This window comes from Gopherus flavomarginatus, chromosome 2, assembly GCF_025201925.1.
Source record: "Gopherus flavomarginatus isolate rGopFla2 chromosome 2, rGopFla2.mat.asm, whole genome shotgun sequence".
In the NCBI taxonomy this organism is placed as follows: domain Eukaryota; kingdom Metazoa; phylum Chordata; order Testudines; family Testudinidae; genus Gopherus; species Gopherus flavomarginatus.
The window spans coordinates 142369068-142389936 of NC_066618.1; the positions used below are offsets into that span (position 1 = coordinate 142369068).

Below are 20869 nucleotides of genomic sequence, written 5' to 3' on the forward strand. Positions count from 1 at the left end.
GCTGTGAATTTGGTAGGGCTCTAGTTTTGAAGTACAGGAAGGAGGAACAGATCTCTAAAGTTCTTTGGCCTCCCCCCACACCCCTCCTCCCTTTGCGCGACAGGTCTACTGATGTAGGACTACACTAGAATCCCTACTTCATTGTGTCACTCTCAGCATTATCTGCTGATTGTCCGAGTGCATCACACAAAATGAGCACTGTTCTTTGTCAGCAGTTCTTGAGACCTGATACATTCACTACACCCAACACATTGCTTTCATAGTATTTATCTGCTGATTGTCTCAGTGCATCACACAAAATGAGCACTGTTCTTTGTCAGCAGTTCTTGAGACCTGATACATTCACTACACCCAACACATTGCTTTCATAGTATTTATCCAAACAGGATCCAGTGAGGTATCTAATAAAAGCTTATATCAGACTGTTCCTCAGAATTGTTGTGAGATGTATGCACAGATGATATTTAAGGAGTAATATGTAGGTACTGATGATAGGTTTAGAAACTGTGTCCCAAGCAGAGCTGACAAACAGGTTCCTTCCAGGCTGAAGATAAGATGTATATCTCTGCCTGGTTGTAAGTCAATACAATGGAAGTTCCATCTGCATGTGGCTCCAACAAGGCGCTTTGGGCTAGTCTACATTTGCAACTTTAAAGTGCTGTTAATGCGGCTTGTGTAGTCATGGCTCTAAAATAACCACCTCCACAAGGGGTGTAGCTAGCAGTCCTGGGAGCATGGCTCTGAGCACTGGTGCGCTATCTACACGGAGGCTTTCCAGTGCTGAAGCTTGCAGGGTTCAGGGGGGTGTTTTTCCACACCTCTGAGCAAGAAAGTTGCAGCGCTGTAAAGTGCCAGTGTAGACAAGCCCCACAGGGAAACCAACAGGGAAGAGTTTGCCAAAGAACAAACAACAGGTTAGCATTTCAAAGATTTACTGACTGGGAGACAAGTAAGACATTTGTCATCCATTCACTGGGGAAACCCTTTGAAGGGTGTGGGGTGTTCAGTTCATGGAAGTTTGGATCCTGATTTTTGACTGGAAATCAACAGCTTTGTTGAGGACTGAATCCTTGGCAGAAAATCTCTTTTATTAGGAAACATAATCATTAATAAGTGTAAGGCCAGGATTGCATTATATGTTTTGTTTTATATTTCTAGCCATTTCTGTTTCCATTCATTATCCTTACTCACTGTCTCTTAAAAATTAAACCTTTGATAATAAACTTATGAGCATTCCATTATAAATATATTTCAGTGCTGTAATGTTATAAAAGACCTGATCCTGAGTAGTGCCAGTCATGTATTGTACGCAGTCCCTCTGGAGACAGCTTACATGGTAATTTCTGTGAGTGGGTGATGGGCTGGATACGATAAGAGGACACTTTCAGAGGGGTTCAAGGAATAGGGGGCTCATATTGTTAACTTGCAAGGCAAAGTAAGGGCTGGCAGAGTTCTGTGGAGATTGTTTGGATGATTGACAGACTGCTTGCGTCAGGGAGTTAAGTGCAAACAAGTCCCCCTCTTGCTGAGACAGAGATAACAAGGTCTCTCACAATTTGGGGCACTCCAAGATAGCATCTCACACACTCCTTGTGGGATTCTGAATTCAGATTGAAGAAAGGAACATCACTGACTTTCTGTGAGCCTAAATAGAGCTTCCAAACTCTAAGCTCAGGGCACCCTCTAGAGGTCTGTGCTGATAAACTTACAAATGTTTAACAATAGTGGGTTGATTAAAAATTAAAAGCCTGTGTTGGATGATTTATGTAATAAATCCAATAAAACTTGGTTACTTGAGTTGTACTGGAAGAACCAGTAGCATAATAGGGAGCCATAGAACAGGGGGAAAACCTGGCAGTTCCTTAGAAAGGGGAAGTTTGGACAATCACGATTTTACTGTAGTTTCAGAGTATTAAATCATATGTCTTTCAACTACAGCGATATCCTGAAGTGCACACTTAAACATACTCTGTGAATAGAGCCACCAGAAGCAAGAGATTTAAGAGAAATTGACATACACTTTCAGTTTAAGCTCCTCTGAGAATGTCATTCTTATGTGGGGTACGCATTGTAGTTGTAGCAGTGTCAGTCCCAGGATATTAGAGACAAGGTGGAGGAGGTAATATCTTTTTATTGGATCAACTTCTGTCGAACTCCATGTGGCTTGAAAGCTTGTCTCTCTCTCACCAACAGAAGTCGGTCCAATAAAAGATATTACCTCACCCACCTTATCGTTCTTATTTGGAGTATTCATGGTCTCTGCTCTCTTCTGGATCACTTTGATATTCAACAACTTCCTCTTATATGTTCCACTTGATTTTGCCTTACTTAAGATTCTCACAATAGCAGTGGCAGGAGTCAAAAGAATGGCTAGAGTTTTAACTCCCTTGGTAACAATAATATGCATTTCTTAGGCGCTCTAGTTCCTATGATACATATTGATTTTGTCTTTTAAAAGAAAATGGCATGTGTAGATAATAGAACACACTGACATTTATAAAGTCCTCAGGAAACACAATCATTTGTTAAAATTCTGAAGTTCATAAAGAGTGTATTCTTATGAACTGTAGTATTTCTTCAAGCCTGGGAAAAATACCTAGCTTACTTTATCAGTGGGCTCTAGGACTGTAACAATGGCTACTGCTAGGCATCTCTCTTCTTTTTAAACAGTGTGATTTGGTAAATAATGAAGGCTATTGAATTATGCTTGTTGGATGGCATATCATGTTTCACAATGCACCTGTTGTTTATTAATGAGAATGTTTGTTTTTGCAGGCGTATGAGAACCTGAAACCAAAATTGATTACGGACTGGCTACTCACTGGATTTAATTTTCCCAGGTGAAAAGTAAAGAACATCATTTTGTGAAACACAGGCCAGATGCATGTTTTGTAACTCCTTTAATGCGTCTGACGAAGTGGGTATTCACCCATGAAAGCTTATGCTCCAATACATCTGTTAGTCTTAAAGGTGCCACAGGACACTCTGTTGCTTTTAATAACCTAGTCTCTCTAAGTTAGGTAACTTGTTTTTTTTTAACTGAACAGTGCCCTCCTAAAGCAAACAATTTATGAACCTAGCAATGGATATAAGTTTCACATGGTGCAGAGGTGAAAGGGAAGTCATGATGACTCTTCCCAGGAAAGGCTGGATTGCAACAAAACCACGTTTCTCCCATCCTTTTAAAAAAATGGTAACTTTTCTCTGTTGTCAGTGCCATTAGTCATTTCCTCTTTATTTGCTCTTTAAACCAGCTTGCTAAGTAAAATACACTGGGGAGAAGGAGAGAGAAATAAATATTTGAATACTAACAACTCTGGAGAAACTACTTCTATGTAATATATCAATTAAAGTATACTACCCCCCAAATGGCATCCATTTGATTTGGAAAATGGATCTCCTTGCCAATAACTCACAACACAATTTTGACCTATCAGGTGAGAGAGTTTAAATTTGATACCTTTCATAACTGATGAGAAATTTTCTTAAAGAACTTTTTCCCTTAAATCCTTGGGGCCAAATCCCTCTCTAAAGACACAGGGATTGAAGAGGAAATTACACAAATTGTAACACAAGAGTCTGGAGTTCTAGTTCAAAATTCAGTACAGTATTTTGCTTTTTCTCCATACACCTAGTATCTCGGGCTGTTTATTAATAACTGTAAGGGCATTAATCACCCTGCCGATGTTGAGAGGTCCATGAGTCTGACATGACTTTGACCAGTTTAACACATTTTAGAGTCAGGTGACCAGATAGCAAGTGTGAAAAATCAGGATGGGGGTAGAGGGTAATAGGCACTTATCTAAGACAAAGCCCTGAACATTGAGACTGTTCCTATAAAATCAGGATATATGGTCACCCTATTTTAGAGTAAAACCACTCAACTCTCTTGGGGCTGCCAACTGATGTGCCAAGACTACTTCTGTCTCTGCTTTCCCTGCCAGCTTGGGATTCCAGAGCCCTGCCTTGTTGTGCCAGACATGCTTGCTGGCCACAAACACAGATCCAGGTCTGAAGCATTTCACACAAAGTTCAAGCTTAAGTGAAAGCAGCTTAAGAAGTGTTCCTGTCTTTAACACTCAGATGCCCAACTCCCAATGGGGTCCAAACCCCAAATAAATCAGTTTACACTGTATAAAGCTTATAGGGAAAACTCATAAATTGTTTGCTGTCTATAACACTGATAGAGAGATATGCACAGCTGTTCTCTCCCCGCCCCAGGTATTAATACATACTTTGGGTTAAATAATAAGTAAAAAGTGTTTTTCTTAAATGCAGAAAGTAGGATTTAAGTGGTTCCAAGTAGTAACCAACAGAACAAAGTAAAATAAGCAAAATAAAATAGAACATGCAATCTATGCCTAATACAGCAAGAAAACTGAATACCAATAAAACCTCACCCTCAGAGGTGTTCCAGTAAGCTTCCTTTTACAGACTAGTCTCCTTCTAGTCTGGATCCAGCAATCACTCACACCTCTGTGGTTACTGTCCTTTGTTTCAGTTTCTTCCAGGTATCCTTTGGGGGTGGAGAGGCTATCTCTTGAGCCAGCTGAAGACAAAATGGAAGGGTCTCCCATGGGCTTAAATAAACGTTCTCTTGCGGGTGGAGAGCTCCTCCTCTCTCCTATGCAAAGTGCAGCTCCAAGATGGAGTTTTGGAGTCACATGGGCAAATTACATGTCCATGCACAACTCAGTTTTTAGAGACAGCAGCCATTGCCCACATGCTATCTTGAATGTCTCAAGGAAGACTTCTTATGTGATCGGAGCCTTCCAAGATCCATTGTTCGTTAAGTGTTTCTTGATTGGGCACTTAATTTGCACATTCCTTTCTCAAGAAGCTGGCCAAATGCCTTAGTAAGGCTATTTAAAATCAAACAAGTATACAGCCAATATTCATAACTTTGAATACAACAGTGACACATGCATACAAATAGGATGAATATATTCAGTAGATCATAATCTTTACATAGATATGTTACATGGCATATGTAGCATAAAACATATTCCAGTTATGTCATAGATACATTCATAAGCATATTTCCATAAAGCCTTATGGGGTGCACCATCAGATAGAGTGTATAGGCTTGTTAATGCATTTGCCTATGATACACTAAAAAGATTTTGGTGTGTAGGGCCATTGTGTGTGTGATACAGTACTTACAATGTAAATATCAGTTGCATACATATCTGCACTAGCCCACCAGTAATCTTCCTATAATAAGTAACTTCATTTCTGACTTCCATTTTCTCCTCTGTTCAGTATGCCTTTAGGAGGAATATTTTTGAAATACTTTGCACATTTACCTCATAACTGCATTTTCCTTTGGTATATCTGGTCGAATCCTGTTAACCCTACAAATCATGAGTAGATTTAGGACCATATACATGAATGAGCATGCATGTAAGAACTAGTGGCACTCTGATTTGGTGAAGGCAGGAATCCCACCTACCAACATTCGAATCACAGCCTGTTCAGAAGTTATGTACTCCTGTGGACATGGTATTTGTCCTACTGAAAAATAATTTGGAGAAATGAACACACACACGTAATGTCTGTGGGCCTGATTCTCCTCTTTCTTCTTGTGTAATCATTTATGCCTGTGCAAAGCCAATGTAAATTGCTACCACCATTCTGAGTGGACTACTTTGATTTGGCACTTTGCACAAGTGTAACTGATGACACAAAATGGAGGGCAAAGGGGAATTGAACCCTATGTTTTGCCCATATATATAGATGAGTGTAAATGATGTGCAAGGATTGTAGCAAGGCACCGCAATTCTTCATCAGTCTCCCCACTTTTTTTTCTGATCTCCACGTGAATAAGCATATCTGATCAAAGGTCTCTTATGAAACCCTGAGGGCCTAATCTCTTTCAGAAGAGGCTGTTTGAGTATTTTTAGTTCTGTAATTTTCACACTAAAACTAAGCAGTTCACTTTTGTTTCCCTGTCGATCTAATATAAACTCCCTCCTGACCCCACTTCAACATCAGATTTCTGCACACAGAATGTCCGAAGCAGGTGTAGCAGCAGGGTAATTGTCTGATGCAAGCTTGTTTAATGTCACTCTCCGCAGGGCAATAATGGTGAAACTGGTCAGGCTCAAGTCAGTTGCACTCTGTTTCAGGTGCCACAGGTGAACACGTAGGTGTGTGAGCACGAGCAGCAGTGGCTCTATACACCTAAAAGTGGACACCTTAAAATGTTTGAGAGTGAAGAAAAGCAACATTGGGCGCTGCAATCAGGCACCAAATTCAACTGTACTGTCTCACCCTCTTTCTTGACAAACTCTGCTGGGCCTTAGGAGAATATTAGTCTGCTTAGTCAACACAGCTGTTTCTGCAGTGTCATTGTACCAAACTCCTACCTAACTTATATTGGAACTGCTGCTTTAACTTGGTGGAAAATCCCTTCTAATTATTAAACATAACCCTAAATTTCAGCTCTGGTTACCAATTAACCAACCTCCTTTAACCAAACAGACTGGTTTCAAGGCTCTGCAGTCAATGAAATTAATGCAGTAAGGTGTCAAAAAGCCATTTTACATTACAGCATTTTGCCATTTCACCTTACCTAAATTGCAAATGATTGCTAGGTGGAAGAGGTGTATGTGTGTGTGTGTGAGAGAGAGAGAGAGAGAGAGAATATACTGTGATGTCTTCATACTGTCTGAAAAAGATTTAAAGGTTAGTAAGAAATCTCCTTAACTGTACACATTGGAAGCTGTATCAAAAGACATTTTTACAAGTACTGAATTGTTCTTGGTTTACAGGCTTAAAGATATTAAGGGTGGCATTAGTTAAACACTGATTTATGGTAAGGCTTTGAATATCGAGATTTGTTACGCTAATAAAACTATTTAATCAGTGCCTACGAAGAGCGCAGGATTTTTGATCTTGATAAGAACAGCTACTAGGAAACCACAAGCTGTGTTCTTGTGAATTTGCAGCTCTTAATCCCGATGCAGGCTCTCTCTCTAGTTTCTATGGTAACGTGTGGATCTATATTCCAATCGCGTTCTCTGGGGCTTGCTGTCCCCAGCATGAAAGCGAGCCAGCAACACCGTACGTGTGGATTTCTTGACGCTTTCCATTTTTGGAAATGTACGGGCATGGCATCAGCTACTGCATACTGAAAGAGGCAGATTAGCTAGATTGAAAGGACAAATTTGAAAGCGGAAATGTGCATGTCGCATACAGACTGTTGTATTTGAATGTCTGCAAAATCCTGGCTCGTCGTTACTCCTGAAATACAGACGATGTATTATGCATAATACTCGAGTGCTATCACTTTAGCGAGATCTTTGGCTTGTGCTCACTAACTCTCCCAGTCTAGTTTATTTCTGTAATTCTTTGTATTACAAAGTGTCCATATCAGGAAAATGGGAACTGCATGACTTTGCTAGCTATGCGCGCCTCTCTAAAGAGTGTGATCTATTGATTTGTGTACGAGGTGTTTGGAGTGGGGCTGTATATACATAGAAGTAGAACCTTCTCACAGACGTCTTCCATTCAACTTGACAGTAAACTAATCGGAAGTTCTTAATAGCCACAGCTTGTACCCGGTGGTACCCAGAAACAATTCATTTTATTGCGTTATAAAACAAGTCCCGCTGTATTAGAGTTCACTAGAAGTAGGTCTCCTTGCATATAAAATCATACCCCTGCAGCAAACCTGCTAGTATAGTCTGGTGTACTCGGCTATTTATTCTCTTTGCCTCCACGTCTGATATATTAGAAGCTAGTATTTTGGTTTGCTGCCTTTTAAAGTACTGGCATACCTGTCAATTCCACCTCGTGACTATGAAACAGTCAGTCCCCCAGAGGAGATGCCACAGCCACTATTTTAAAATTTTGTTCAGTGAAACGGGTCCAGCTTTACGATGTCCGTTTCTTCTTCCCTTTCACTAGATCGCAAGATATACTCATCAACGCGGTAGCTAATCCTATCCCGTTACTTGTATTTACAAACTGTCCTGACCTCTTTTAAGGCGCAGAGGGCGTCAAAGTGCTGCAAATCAAAATATCAGGCGAATAGGGGGTTTTTTGGGTAGCAATTTCGTTGACATGTAGACCCTTAATCAAATAAACAGCTGAGTTAATTGCAAATAAAGTTGTTCCCCTAAACTCTGTGTTTGGGGAAACACCAAGATCCAGAATGCGTGTGGCATTCATTTTCCTGTGGGGTAGGGGATATGATGCGAGTGCAGGATTGCCCTACGGTCTATGCAAGCTCTGAACATGGCAAGGACTACGGTGAGGTCAGACCTTACAGAAACTTGCGATCTCCAGGCTAGTTCGTCAACTGCGGGAGCGATCGAGTAAAATCCCCTCCGTTCTCTTGAGACCTGGTCCTGAGCTTGTTAAAGGAAAGCACGGCTGGTTAGAGCTCTCCTCGTCTCCCCGTTATGCCCCTCGCACCGGGCTTCTCTAATCTCCTCCAGAAAAGGTGACCCTTGAGGCAGGCAGTCCAGCATGCAACTGAACGGACCCATCGCGGCTCCCAACACCACAATGCAACCTCCTGCTAAGGTTTGCCGAGCTCCGCCTAACTTTAGGAGGCCGCTGATCTGCGTGTACTCCTGGGAGCTGCCGGCCGGCCGGTCTGCCGCACGAGTGCAGGGTGGAAGGCTCTTTTGCTGATGTCTCCAGACGCAAATCCTGTGTTGGAAGTGGCTGGGAGCTGCTGCTGGTAAGGAATAGCTTCGCCTCGCAAAGGGCACCTGCCTCCCTCTCTCTGGAGAGAGAGACGGGCTGTCAGAGATCTCTTTGGGCAGGAGGAACGGTTCCTCGGATCCAAACAACCCACCGCCAGGATCCTTTCTGAGATCCTATAATTTTACACGAAAAAGAGGGTTATGCACCTTCCCAACAAACCCTCCTCTAGCGTGCAAGCCTATATTTAAAACCCTGGGTCAGGGCGCCCCCTACGCGTGAGCGTGAGCAAGCACCTCGCCTGCATACGAGCTTCTTAAATAAATAAATAAGAGTGCGTGTGGCTTTTGAACTGCCCACAGACTGTCACAGAGAGAGAGGGGGTGGGGTGGGGGAGAGGGAGAGAGAGAAATGCAGAGGCAGCAGCAGCAGTAGCAGCGGCGGCGGCATTGCTCCAACAAGCACTAGTCACTCCAGTCCCAGCAAGCGAGCAGGGGAGAGACACACACCAACTCAGCCCAAGCCAAGCGGGCGCTAGGCTACCTAGGACTCTCCCTGTGACACCAGAGCACACAAACACACAAAGGGGGAGAGAGGAAAATATAAAAAAGGTAAGAAGCAGCGTCTCACTTATGCCATTTCCGTGGCAGACACCACGAGCTTTGCATTTGATTCTTTTCTGTCTAGATCTGTCTCAAATGTGGGGAAAGGATTAATTTTTTTTCAACAGTTCTAGTGGAGAAAGAATAGCAGAATGGGAGGTGCTTTAACACCCGTCTCTCACCAGGCACGCTGTGAAGGGTTATATTCCTCGAAAGGGAGAGAACGTATGAATTCATGTGCGGCTCAAAAATGGATTAAAATCCAGTCCTTACATTTAAATGCCTGTTACCACGCTTTGGGGAGTGTGTGTGTGTGTGTGTGTGAGGGTGGGGGAACAGTGTGTTTGTAATACTGCGTAATTTTTAGTGGTTTGAATTTTCTCAGGAAGGTTGCTTTAAACAACACACCTCCAAACCTACTCATGAAATGAAGCACATAGAGAAGAAAATGCATCCATGTTAAGAACATGGAGGGGAGGGAGGCGAAGAGGCACCATAGCGAGATAACATATAGCTGATACAAGGGCAATGTCCTAGATTTGGAAGGATGGTTTTCTATTTTACCTGTGGGGCATTTTGGCTTTTGGAATAGGATGAGATAGGGAATGTGTTTTGATTAAAATATAAATCTTGACGCAAACCCTCACTAACCGGGAGCCAGATCCGTTTAAATGGAAGCTCAGCCAGTTAACCTATTGTGGCTTTTCATAATGTGATTGTTCTTGATTAGGCAATAAAAAAGCTTGCTTTTTGCTTTAACAGTCACGGGTGTGTTTGAAAATGACAGCATACGCGGCAACAATTTTAATCCCCAGCCTTGTCAGTGCTTTATGCAAATTTTTGGAGGTTTAGCAGCGTTAGTTCTGTCTGGGCAGCAGCTAACAAACCAGACGTCCCACAAAAAAAAAAAAACAAAAAACATCTCCTCTTCTAATGCAGCCTGTATTTCAGTAAATGTGCATGACTCCTAAACGCATTTTTCCCATGGATATGCATCGAATGCTTTCTCTCTACTCCGACAGATCTTTTTTTCTCAGTCAAAGCTACATGTCCATGTAAATTTGTTTGCCTTATTTTCTCCCTCCATCAGCCCCTTATGCAGGGAAGGATCACCTCACTACACACACAATATCTATTTACAATGAGGGACTCTCTCGCAACTAACTTCCAGGTGTCTTTATTTTGCTTTTTAGTGACTAATACCAACACACACACACACACACACACACACACACACACACAATCCGTCTGCCACATCTGGTGGGTGTGAATAAGCCCCAGGGTATTGATTCTCTTCGCTATCAGAGCAATACTGCAGTGAAAATGAATGAAACTGTACTGTAATTACCTATTCCTTTGTCTTTGCCTGACGCATGCGCCGGAGAGCAGGGTGTGGAGAGAGGGACAAGTCAGAAAGATCTCTCCATCATTAATCAAACTCATATCAGAGTCAATGGAACAAAGGCATCCAGAGATGTTGCAATATACACATGGAAGCCAGGATGTTTGTAGATTTAATCTCCAGCACATTCTTCTCCCACGAGCTCAAATAATGTTTTAAAGAGCATACTATTTTGCTAGGATCTTAATTTTTTATTGGAGAATTTAAAGAGGGAAAACATTACACATCCCTCCTAGTCCATGTAATTTTTTTATCCCGATAACTACGCCGTCGTTACACTAAGGAGAATTTTACTGGTTTGTTTTTTAATGGTACTACACCTATGTTTTGGGCGGGGGCAACCTTCTTGCCTCCAAATTTTGATCAAGAAAAAGGGACCATGAAAAATGAGGTTGGAGGTTTTGCAGAATTCGCTATCTGCAAAGTAAATCTTCTAGGAAAATGGCCTTTCAAGGTCTGTGCTGCAAATGGGGTAACCATGTTCGGCTGGCATGTCTCTCTATGTTCAGTTTCTTGTGGGAACTGCTGTCTGGCCAGCTTGCAGACAAAGGAGTATTATATAGCAACACTAATGAGGCAGATCCATTTGTGAGTCCTCGTGGCTGAAGACGATTAAGTGGGTTTAATTTATTTACTGCAGTTAAAGTCCACGTTAACGATCTTATTTTAAAAAAAGGGGGTGACATGCTGCGGGGAGGGGGACACTTGCTGTGACAGATCCTACCAAGACTCCATCAAGAGGGAGACACTCGTGGTTTTTAAGGCAGACTTCTAAAGCCCCTCCCTCTATTTTAGTGAGGTTTCCATGAGACATTTTCTCTCATTCAGACTGTCGCATCTTGACAGCTGATTTGGTATGTCTCTTTCTACTCTCCTCAGAACACAGTCTTGTCAAGGATTATGATGCAGGCTCTGATTGTTTCCTGGTGGGAAACTCTTGGAGGTGGTGCAGCTCTTGTAGGCTTTGTAAATTACGACTGTTTAGACTATGTGTTTACAGCTACAGAGCGAGTGGATCTGTATGATTAGCTTCTGCCAAAACGTGTTCTTTGTAGGCCATCCCCTCCTCCCCAAGCCGCAGTCATTCACCAGACCGATCTTGGCTGTGGATTTTATTACCTCTCCTCAAACCTCACTTCTAAGCACTGGCTGGAAATCTCACATTCCCAGGCCTTTTGTCCCCAATGGATGATTACTTCGTACTCTTTAATACTATCGTTAAGGGCACTTGGGGTGGGGGGGAGAGCAGATGCACTGTCCATTATCAGAGCCTTTGAATTTGACTGGAGCCTGTGTACGCCTTGGCGTACAGACGCATGCCAGACACAGTAGCTGCAGGGCTGAACAGCCTTCAGACACGCAGACGATTTTTAAGCACAGCTGCTTCCCAACTTCCTCCAGCAAAAGCCTCGCAGGAGAAGCAGCAGGAGGCTGGGGGCATGGGTGGGGGGAGCTGCTAGTGAGGCTGCCGCGTCAGCTGCAGAGATGGAGTTTCCAGTAGAAGTACCTCTCTACCAGCAGCCTCTGTCAATTGGTTCTGGTGCTTAATATAGAGTGGGAGAAGGAGGGAGGGAAATACAATAATAATGAATTAATACAACTGGCTTTAAAAGGAGGTGGGAGTAGGGAGGGAGAAAAGGAACAAAGGTTCTTGCGTTTGCTGTGGCTCTATTGTTTCTTACAGGACAGGAATTTCCTGTCAAGGAGATGCTTGACTTTATGGTCTTCCTCCCTGCTGGATTAGTGAATGAGCAGTCTGTGTATGTAGGGGTTTCAGTTTCAGAGGGAGAATGTTAGCTACATTCCATGGTCTGGGGGGAAAAAAGAACCCAAAAAACCCATGCAGAGACAGGAAAATCATGGTGGTTCTTTCTCTTGGTGTGCCTTAATATATAAAACAGCTGATTGTGTAATTCAGGGAATTTGTTAGTACATAGCTGCTGGAACTGCACACCACACAGCATTTTTGTATCTAACTGAACCTCTGAGAATATCATAATTGTATCCCATTAAAATAAAATTTAGGTTAAAATGTGAGACTATTCAGTATTGGTTTTTGTGTGCAGTAATTTTTCTGCCTTTGCTTGTTTTTCTGTGGGTTTAAACAGTGTGCCAGCAAGATAAGTTAAGTGATATGTTATCCCTGTTAACTATTTCTGAAATGAAGATTTCAGTTTTTATCCTCCCACACACCTTGAAAATGTAACCCTGAAATTACATAAGGAGCATGACGTTATGAATTTTGAACCTTCCTAAATCTCCATGAAAATATTTGTGTATAATCACCTTTAAACATGAAGCCACTGGAATAAACTGTACTATCTAACTAATGCTTCATGTATTTGTCCTGTCTTCCATTTGTGGATTTTCCCCAAATACAACTAGTCCTGAAAACCTGCAACAGAGTGTTCTGCGTGCTGGACAACTTTTAGTCTGAAAAATACCATTCTGTGACTGTAAAAGAGCCATTTTTTATTGGACACATCTTTACTGAAAACACCAGTATTACAAAAACCTTTCCTGCAGAACGTCCCCATCTCAACTTATCTTTATCTCTTTAGCAAGATTACTTCTGGCTTAGTCACTAAATCAGCTGATGAGACAGTTATCAACTATTTATGCAGTTAAGACTAACATACACTAATCAAACTTGCATTTCATAGGCCCAATGTAGATATGTAGGATATCTTTTGATCAGTGTAGTTTCATAGCTCTTTGGATGCTGAATCTTTTGACTTACCTAGAATATCTGTTCTTGTATCCAGTGTTATTACAGATGTATGAATGTATAGGCATTAATACATATGAATTAGTAAATTAAATAATGTGGGAGAAGTAACATCTAAAAATGAGCTGCAGCACCAAATGGCTTAGATTCTTTAATGTACTGGAGACTACTCTGGTAACTTGATGCAACGAACTTGGCTTTACTGGTCTTATCAGACAAAATTCCTTGAGATGTGCATAATGCTAGTTGCTCAGGTTTATTAGAAATTAGAAACATCGGTGTTCATATTACATAATTAATCAGGAAAGCTATATTTTGAAGAAGAGTTAAGATAGGCTCCTAGATCCATACTCATTCTTGGGCATCCATTTGGCCTTCGGGAGCTGGATCTTGGTTTAGGTTTCTAGATACTACTGTAATTTCTTCTATACTTCTTAAATCTAAAGGTTAGATCTTAGTTTCTCAAGCAGGAAAATTGGCAGTACTAATTGTTCCAATACAAAGAAGTGGTGTCTACTTAGCTTTGTCAAAATCATTCTCTCTCCCCTTCTCTGCACAAAGAAGAGAGAGAGGAGGACCATAAAGGACCAAGACAGTCCCAAAGTGTAGATATGATGGAACAGTTTCTTCCTTGATCAGAGTTTGAGAAACAGAATACTAAGGGGGAGATTCTGACAAGGAATAAGCCAAGAAATCAGTGTGAATAGGTGTGAGCCAACAACCAGAGAAGTCAAAGAAGTAATTGGTGAAAGCATTAAAGCCCTGAGAATAGAAACCATATGCAACATAATGGAAGCTTAATGAATTAGGAAATACTTTCAAGACAAAATATTTAAAAAGTTTCTTATGGAGAATGAAAAGAACTTAAGATTCACGTCTAGCCTACAGCATTTTAGCATCCTGCTAATCATAACTTTCTTGCTCAAAATAGTGATGCCAACTAGGCATCTTTTTTCAAAATGGAGAAATTTGGTTAGTACAAACATGTAGATGTTGGTTTTCTGATGTAAAACTCATAACAATTTTTAAAATTGAAACTGATTATATTTAGAAAAATGTGTCACTATGCATATATGTAAAGGGATTTGAATAATAATTGGTGATTCGGTAGATTTTGAGAATTGCCCTCTTCCCACAGGATGTCTATAAATTTTTTTTTCAGCACATCAGTAGATATAAAGAGGACTAATTTTCAACATGTGACATAGTCAGAATTTTCCTGAGAGCAAGATGTGTAGTAATTCCTACCTCAAGTATGATTTAATGGACTTTAATTCTGGGGAAAGAATTTTAATAACAAAATCCTTCTGATTTAGATTTGCCTTCTTATCTAACTACTGTCTTCTGATCTGTTTGGTACACTGCTCTGCAAAATGGACTTAGCTAGCTTGCATACATATATTATCCAACTTTCTTCTAGGTTGCAGACTGCTGTGTACCTTCACCATAACTGAAAGCCATATGGTACTGTCACTTACATGCTACATTGTTTGAATTTTAAGCTGGAAACGTAAGTGTCACATGATTTGTGTGAGAATATTCTGCTGATCCTGGGATTTTTCATTTTAGCTGTGTCCACCACATAGGAAGTTGGATATCCTTTTGTAACTAAGTCTATGTGAATTTCTTGTCTAGATATTCAGAGAACAGCACCCATTTGGTGCTGTATACCATAGGCTCTGGCCAAGTGAGTTTCAATATTAATTATTTATACGCATAGTCTCAAGGGATTCAGCACTAACACCGAAACTTTTAAATGTAATAAGATAATCAGATTTTCACCTCCCCTCTTCCCTCATTCTACAGGTATCTCCTCACAGAAGAATTACTGATAATGTGTTAGAATAACAACTATAGTGACTTTACTTGCTCTGAATAGGAGGTACTTTAATGCTCCATTGAAGCATAACTCTCAACTACTGGCAAAAGTCAAGTGGCTACAATATAAATCCTGTAAAGCTTCTTTAACGAGGATTCATTTTAATGGCAAAAACATGTGCCATCAGCACCAAGTGAAAAATAGAAGTTGCCTTATGTGAAAGTAGTAAATTCAGTGACTAATATCCAGGTTACATTTAAGTAAACCCTACAATATTCAAAGGGAGCACTCTTCTGGTTGCGTAAGGACTTATACCTTCACAGAAAGTTCAAAATCGACAGTTGTAACTCTTCCTTTTGACATGCCTCTGACGAAGTGGGTATTCACCCACAAAAGCTCATGCTCCAAAACGCCTGTTAGTCTATAAGGTGCCACAGTATTCTTTGCTGCTTTTACAGATCCAGACTAACACGGCTACCCCTCTGATATTCTTCCTTTTATTTAATTGATGCCTTGATGGGAAAAAAGTAGAAATAGGGGCCTATGTTCTACATTATATGTTGAAATTACTGACCAGTTTAGAATCAAATTAGTAGTCAAATAGCAAGGTGCAATATGTGATCACATTCTAGACAAAGCTAAAATGGCTACAGGGGCACAGAGGGCAAACAAAACAAATCTACAGACACAACAGACTAACAATAACAGGGCTGCAACACATCTCTCCTTACTATCGGACTACTTAGTAAATATGCAGAATGCGATCATCAACTGGGAGGTAGAAATGCAGAGCATTATGAATGAGTAGCCAGCATGCCAGAGACTGAAACCAAATCGCAGCATCCAGATCCATCTTGTCTGTCCCAGATACCCAAGAGTGCAAGAGACGTACTTCTTCAAACTCTCAGAAATAATAACACTTCCTCAAAGCAGAGAAGAGTATAATTGTGGGAGAAAGCACAATAGCATAGAGTAAATTGCTACTGAACGGGCAATGGACATTGACCAAAGAAGAGAGGACAAAGCCCAATTCACTATTGTTAAGGGGTTTACTGGGCACATGTTTGATGTGCTGAGGAATTGCCCACAAATACCTCAAACAATTTTTTTTGTTTTTGTTTTGCTGACAGGAAAATGTATGCAACTATTGGCAGATGTATGTGTTAGTTGATTACTGCTGTGAATGACTTAGGGTATGGCTACACTTACAGTTGTACAGCGCTGGGAGTTACAGCTGTCTTCGTACAGCTGTGTAGGGAAAGCGCTGCAGTGTGGCCACACTGACAGCTACCAGCGCTGCAGTGTGGCCACATTTGCAGCATTTGCAGCGCTGTTGGGAGTGGTGCATTGTGGGCAGCTATCCCAGCATTCAAGTGGCTGCAACGTGCTTTTCAAAACAGGGGGGTAGGGTGGAGTGTGACAGGGAGCGTAGGGGAGACAGAGAGAGTGGATTTTTGGAGCTGACACTGTTCTCAGCTCCCTGCCTTGCAAGTTCTAAGGACTGGAAGATACATAGCACCTACCTTCAATCATTTTAAAAGTTTTGACCCCTTCCTCCACCCCTCTCTTATTCACTAAATGCAAATTATGCACTCCTAAATAGCCTTCAGACCACATAAGCAGCGGCTCAACATGGACTCCCCTCTCTCCTCAAGCAAACAGCTGTGAACATTCCAAATAGCTCCGGGGAGCTCGGGAGCTCGGAGTTCAGCCATTCTTCCGGTTTGTTGTGGACAGGAATTCTGGGATACCTCCTAATACCCTAGAGGCCAATAACAGTGCTTTTGGTGGCCACACTTGACGAGCAGCGCTGCATCACCAGCGATGCAATCGTTACACCCCAAGCAGACCAGGTGTACAGCCAGCGCTGCAGCCAGGGAGTTGCAGCGCTGGATGTGCCTTGCAGGTGTAGACAGTTACTAAGTTGCAGTGCTGTAAACCCACCACGAGCGCTGCAACTCTCCATTGTAGCCAACCCCTTATTTGCTCCATGCTTGTTCTGAGGGGAGCAAAATTACACTGGATAAGGAGGAAGGAGAGAATGTGCAGAGGGGAAAGCAGTCCCTCTGGGATTCTCACCTTCTCCTAATGTGACTGAGGTAAATGGGGACGACCTAGTTAATAGCGGCTCTAACAGTATGGCTCTGTGTGCAGACTGAAGCTGGCAGGGTAGCGGCATCCTACTTAGAGCAGCATCAGTTAGTTCTGTGCATGCACTCAGATCAGAATAGGCATGGCCCATGCTGCCACTGCTGGGAATATGTGCCTGGCTGGGGCATGGGCTAGAGTTTCCTGTAGATCTCTGCTTTTTTTCTCTTTTTCTTCATGTCTGCCAGCTCACTGGGACGCATTTTCTGTTTTGCTTCAAAGACTGGAAATAAAGATCCTGTCTCTTTATGCAGCTGCTTAGTCTCTGCCATAATCTAAGAGGGAGGATGAAGATGGGAGCATGCTGCTGACTAATCATTTGCAGTGTTCATGCAGTAACTTTGGCAGGGGCTGTCCTTTCATAGGTTTCTTCACTACCGATGCTGAAAGGGTGGTGATGTGGTGTAGTGCTGCCTTGTGGCATTCTCTCTTTCCCTGGCACATTGCAGAAGCTTTTCTATGATTCTGCACAGAAGCTGCTTGACTAGGTTTGTGGAGAGATGTCTTGGGGCGGTAAAGAGCAGGTCACTGGTCATATTCCATGTTCTCTGTGGACTGGCTAGATTTTGATGTCAGATTTAATGCAAATGTTAATGGCATTAACACTCTGTGTTCCCTCCATGGTTTCTACTGAGCACCTCCAGGGGGCCTGGCCAATGGCACCATGGCACTTCCAGAGCCATGTTGCCAGAATGAAGAGCGTGCAGCTGAGCAGCTTGGAGATACAAGTCATCCATGTAAATGACTTATCTCTATGGATTTGGTATTGTCCTTGCTGTGGATATGAGAGTCTGGGAGGCCTGGTCCCCTTCTCATGCCACATTCCTACTTCCAGAAAGATTTCTTCCTTATTAAAGGGGCAATTTACAGTTTAGAGACCTCAGTAGGATCACCCACAAACAACCTGGAATCTAGCTTGTGTGAACACATTACTTTACCTGTTTAATTCATTCAAATGTAGATGGCTTTCTGTAAATGCTGTCTCTTGCTTCTTAGGATGCTGGAGTTGAGGAACATCATATCATCTCAGAATAGAAAGCTGGAAGATCCAATTTTAAGCCCAATTGCCCCACTTAATTGCACTGTCCCAATGAATAATATATTTTTCAGAACTGACGTCAGTAATTGCTGGCAGGCCCAGTCAAGTACTGTAGTTCACTAGAAGGTACTCAAGAGTTCTGTTAATAGAACATTGAATAAAGTCACTAGAATAGCTCCAGAGAATGAACAGCACAGTAGCTTTTTTTCATAGGCATTTGAGTAATTATTAGGCCATAGAAACTTCAGCTGTCAATGCTCTTCTCTAGATGAGTCACTCACTGACAAACAGGTATATAAACAAACTATTGATAGTTATGGAAAAAGAAGTGTGGAGTTCCTCATAGCAACTCAAACTTTGCTGAACAATGTACAGTATTGACAGAGTCCTTTAAGCTCTAAGCACTTGTGGTGACAGGCCATTTCCCGCAGTTGGTACTTTGTTTCCAAGTGCTCAAACTTCGCCACAGAACATTTAAAGGTATTTCTTTGTGTGAACTTCTCTTTTAACAGTACCGTCACCAAGCAATATGGCCAAGCACAAACGTCTCCAGGTTAACAAATCACTAGACATTTTTGTAAGGTCTCTCTTGTATAGCTGCTATAAGAGCATTGGGGAGTTAGACTTGGGCCCAAATGTTCCCCTCTGTTTTGAGCCAATATGTGGAAGCAGCTCAAAAGTTGTGGGGGAAGGAGTGGAATTTATATTGCATGTTCCTCCACAGCTGTTTGGAAATAAAGTTGGTTATGTGGACCAACAAGTTGAATAGCCCTCTAGTCATCCCCCCTCAAAGGGAGAAAAAAAATCCTCCAAACAACCTGAATCCTGTAAAAGGACAGGAACTGCAATCCAAAGGAACTCCAGTAAAGAAATACACAGGGGATCCCTGACAGTGTCTCCATAGGCTGATAATAGAAACGTTTCCTACAGCAGCTTCCCCAAACTTTCTGTAAAAAGCTCTCTTTGGCATGAAAGCTCAGGCTTCCTCCTAGTTAAAGGATAATGTCTTTACTGGCAAAGTGTGTGCCAGAGTAAAGACATTTTTCATGCTTCAAAAATTTTTGTTCTGTGGTGATATACCTGGGTCTTCCCACCCACCCAACTACCATACACTTTGTGGCAGAATGGTGATGTTTTTGTACATATGAAGACCAATGAATTTTTATTTAAAATATTCATTGGTCTTCAACAAAACCTGGGTGCCCATGACTTTTTAAAACATTTGAAAAGTCTGGGTGGTTAACCCTACTACTAATAAAGAGCTTCATGAAGTCTCTAGCAATTATAAATTCTTCAGGAATGTGTAACCTACTCTCTAAACTCCATAAAACTAAACTTTAAGGAGCTTACAGCAGACATTTTATCAACATGTTGAGCAGAGCCCAACAGCAGTTCTGAAAGAAACTGATTGCCTCTGAGTGGTAAGGTTGTAAGTCTGCAGGCTTTGCTGGCAGAGCTTACAATGCCTGCTGGTGCCTGTGCAAAGTGCTGACCACCATGGATGTTACAAGGTACTCTGATTTTATCTACAGAGTTCCTTCCCAAAGTCTACACACACTATAGTGATCACAAGAGTAGGGTGGATAACTAATTTTTTTCAGTTTGTTGGCAATTTCAAAAAAAATCAAAAACAATTTGTTCTGGGACAGACAGAACACAAACATATTTTGAAAATTTTTGGCAAATTGAAAAGTTGAGAAATTCATTTTGTGTTGAACAAAACGTTTTGTTCAGCTCAAAATGAAACCTTTTTCAAGCTTTTTTTTTTACATTTTTTTAAAAAAACTCTTAAAATAAAATTAAACAAAATTTCAAAATGAAAAGTTGTTTCATACCAAAAATCAAAATGTGTTTTCTTTTGAAAATGTCAAAGTGAAAAAGTATTGGATTTTTTTTTTAAAATGAACAGTTCAGTGAAACTTACATGAATTCATGAAATATTCAGTGTCACCAAATCTGCTTTTTGTCTGGCTCTGTTAACCATTTCAGAGTCCTTTCAACTCTTGCAGAGCTGGGCCTGTGGACCTTTTCCTGTTCATGTGACGCACTTTCTACAAATTAAAGAACCACATGTGCCAAAATAGGCTCAGGTTTTACTGTCTCCCCACAAGGGTTGGGAGGAGGAGACAGCTGCCAGCGGTTGTGTAGAATATAATAAGATGTTGTTGTTTATAGTAAACAAAATGGACAGCTTTTCTTGTATAACATTAATATACTTGTATATCCATGTGACAGGGATATGGAATTAGAGCTGTTAGTTTATGGAACCTTAATTCTGATTTCATTTCTACTCTAAACAAGAGTTGTTAGATCATAGTAGTAAGTGTGTGTGCGTTAACTTCTAACTCAAAATTCTCCAAGTTATAATATTGTCAATTTAAATGCTTTAAATTCCATTTAAGAGCAAGCTAACACTTCTAACAAAATGTAGAAATCTCTCACCCCTTCAATCAGCATAAAAGTTTCTGCATCTCTA

At 41.3% G+C, this 20869-nt stretch overlaps 1 protein-coding gene across 3 annotated transcripts in view; it reads left to right on the forward strand.

Annotated features, from left to right (window-relative positions):
* Nucleotides 1-7879: 7879 nt before the first annotated feature.
* The window catches only part of BASP1 (brain abundant membrane attached signal protein 1), a 77268-nt gene continuing 64278 nt past the window's right edge, over nt 7880-20869 (forward strand). Inside the window, exon 1 of one of the 3 annotated variants that reach the window (XM_050937578.1) lies at nt 7880-8692. Coding sequence is in view for 1 of the 3 variants with exons in the window: in XM_050937576.1 (XP_050793533.1) it covers nt 14866-14897 (32 nt within the window). In the remaining 2 variants the exon portion in view is untranslated. Of the gene's footprint in view, nt 8693-9060; nt 9267-14835; nt 14898-20869 lie in introns of those variants that run through there. The other 2 variants (XM_050937577.1, XM_050937576.1) reach the window with 2 other exon arrangements.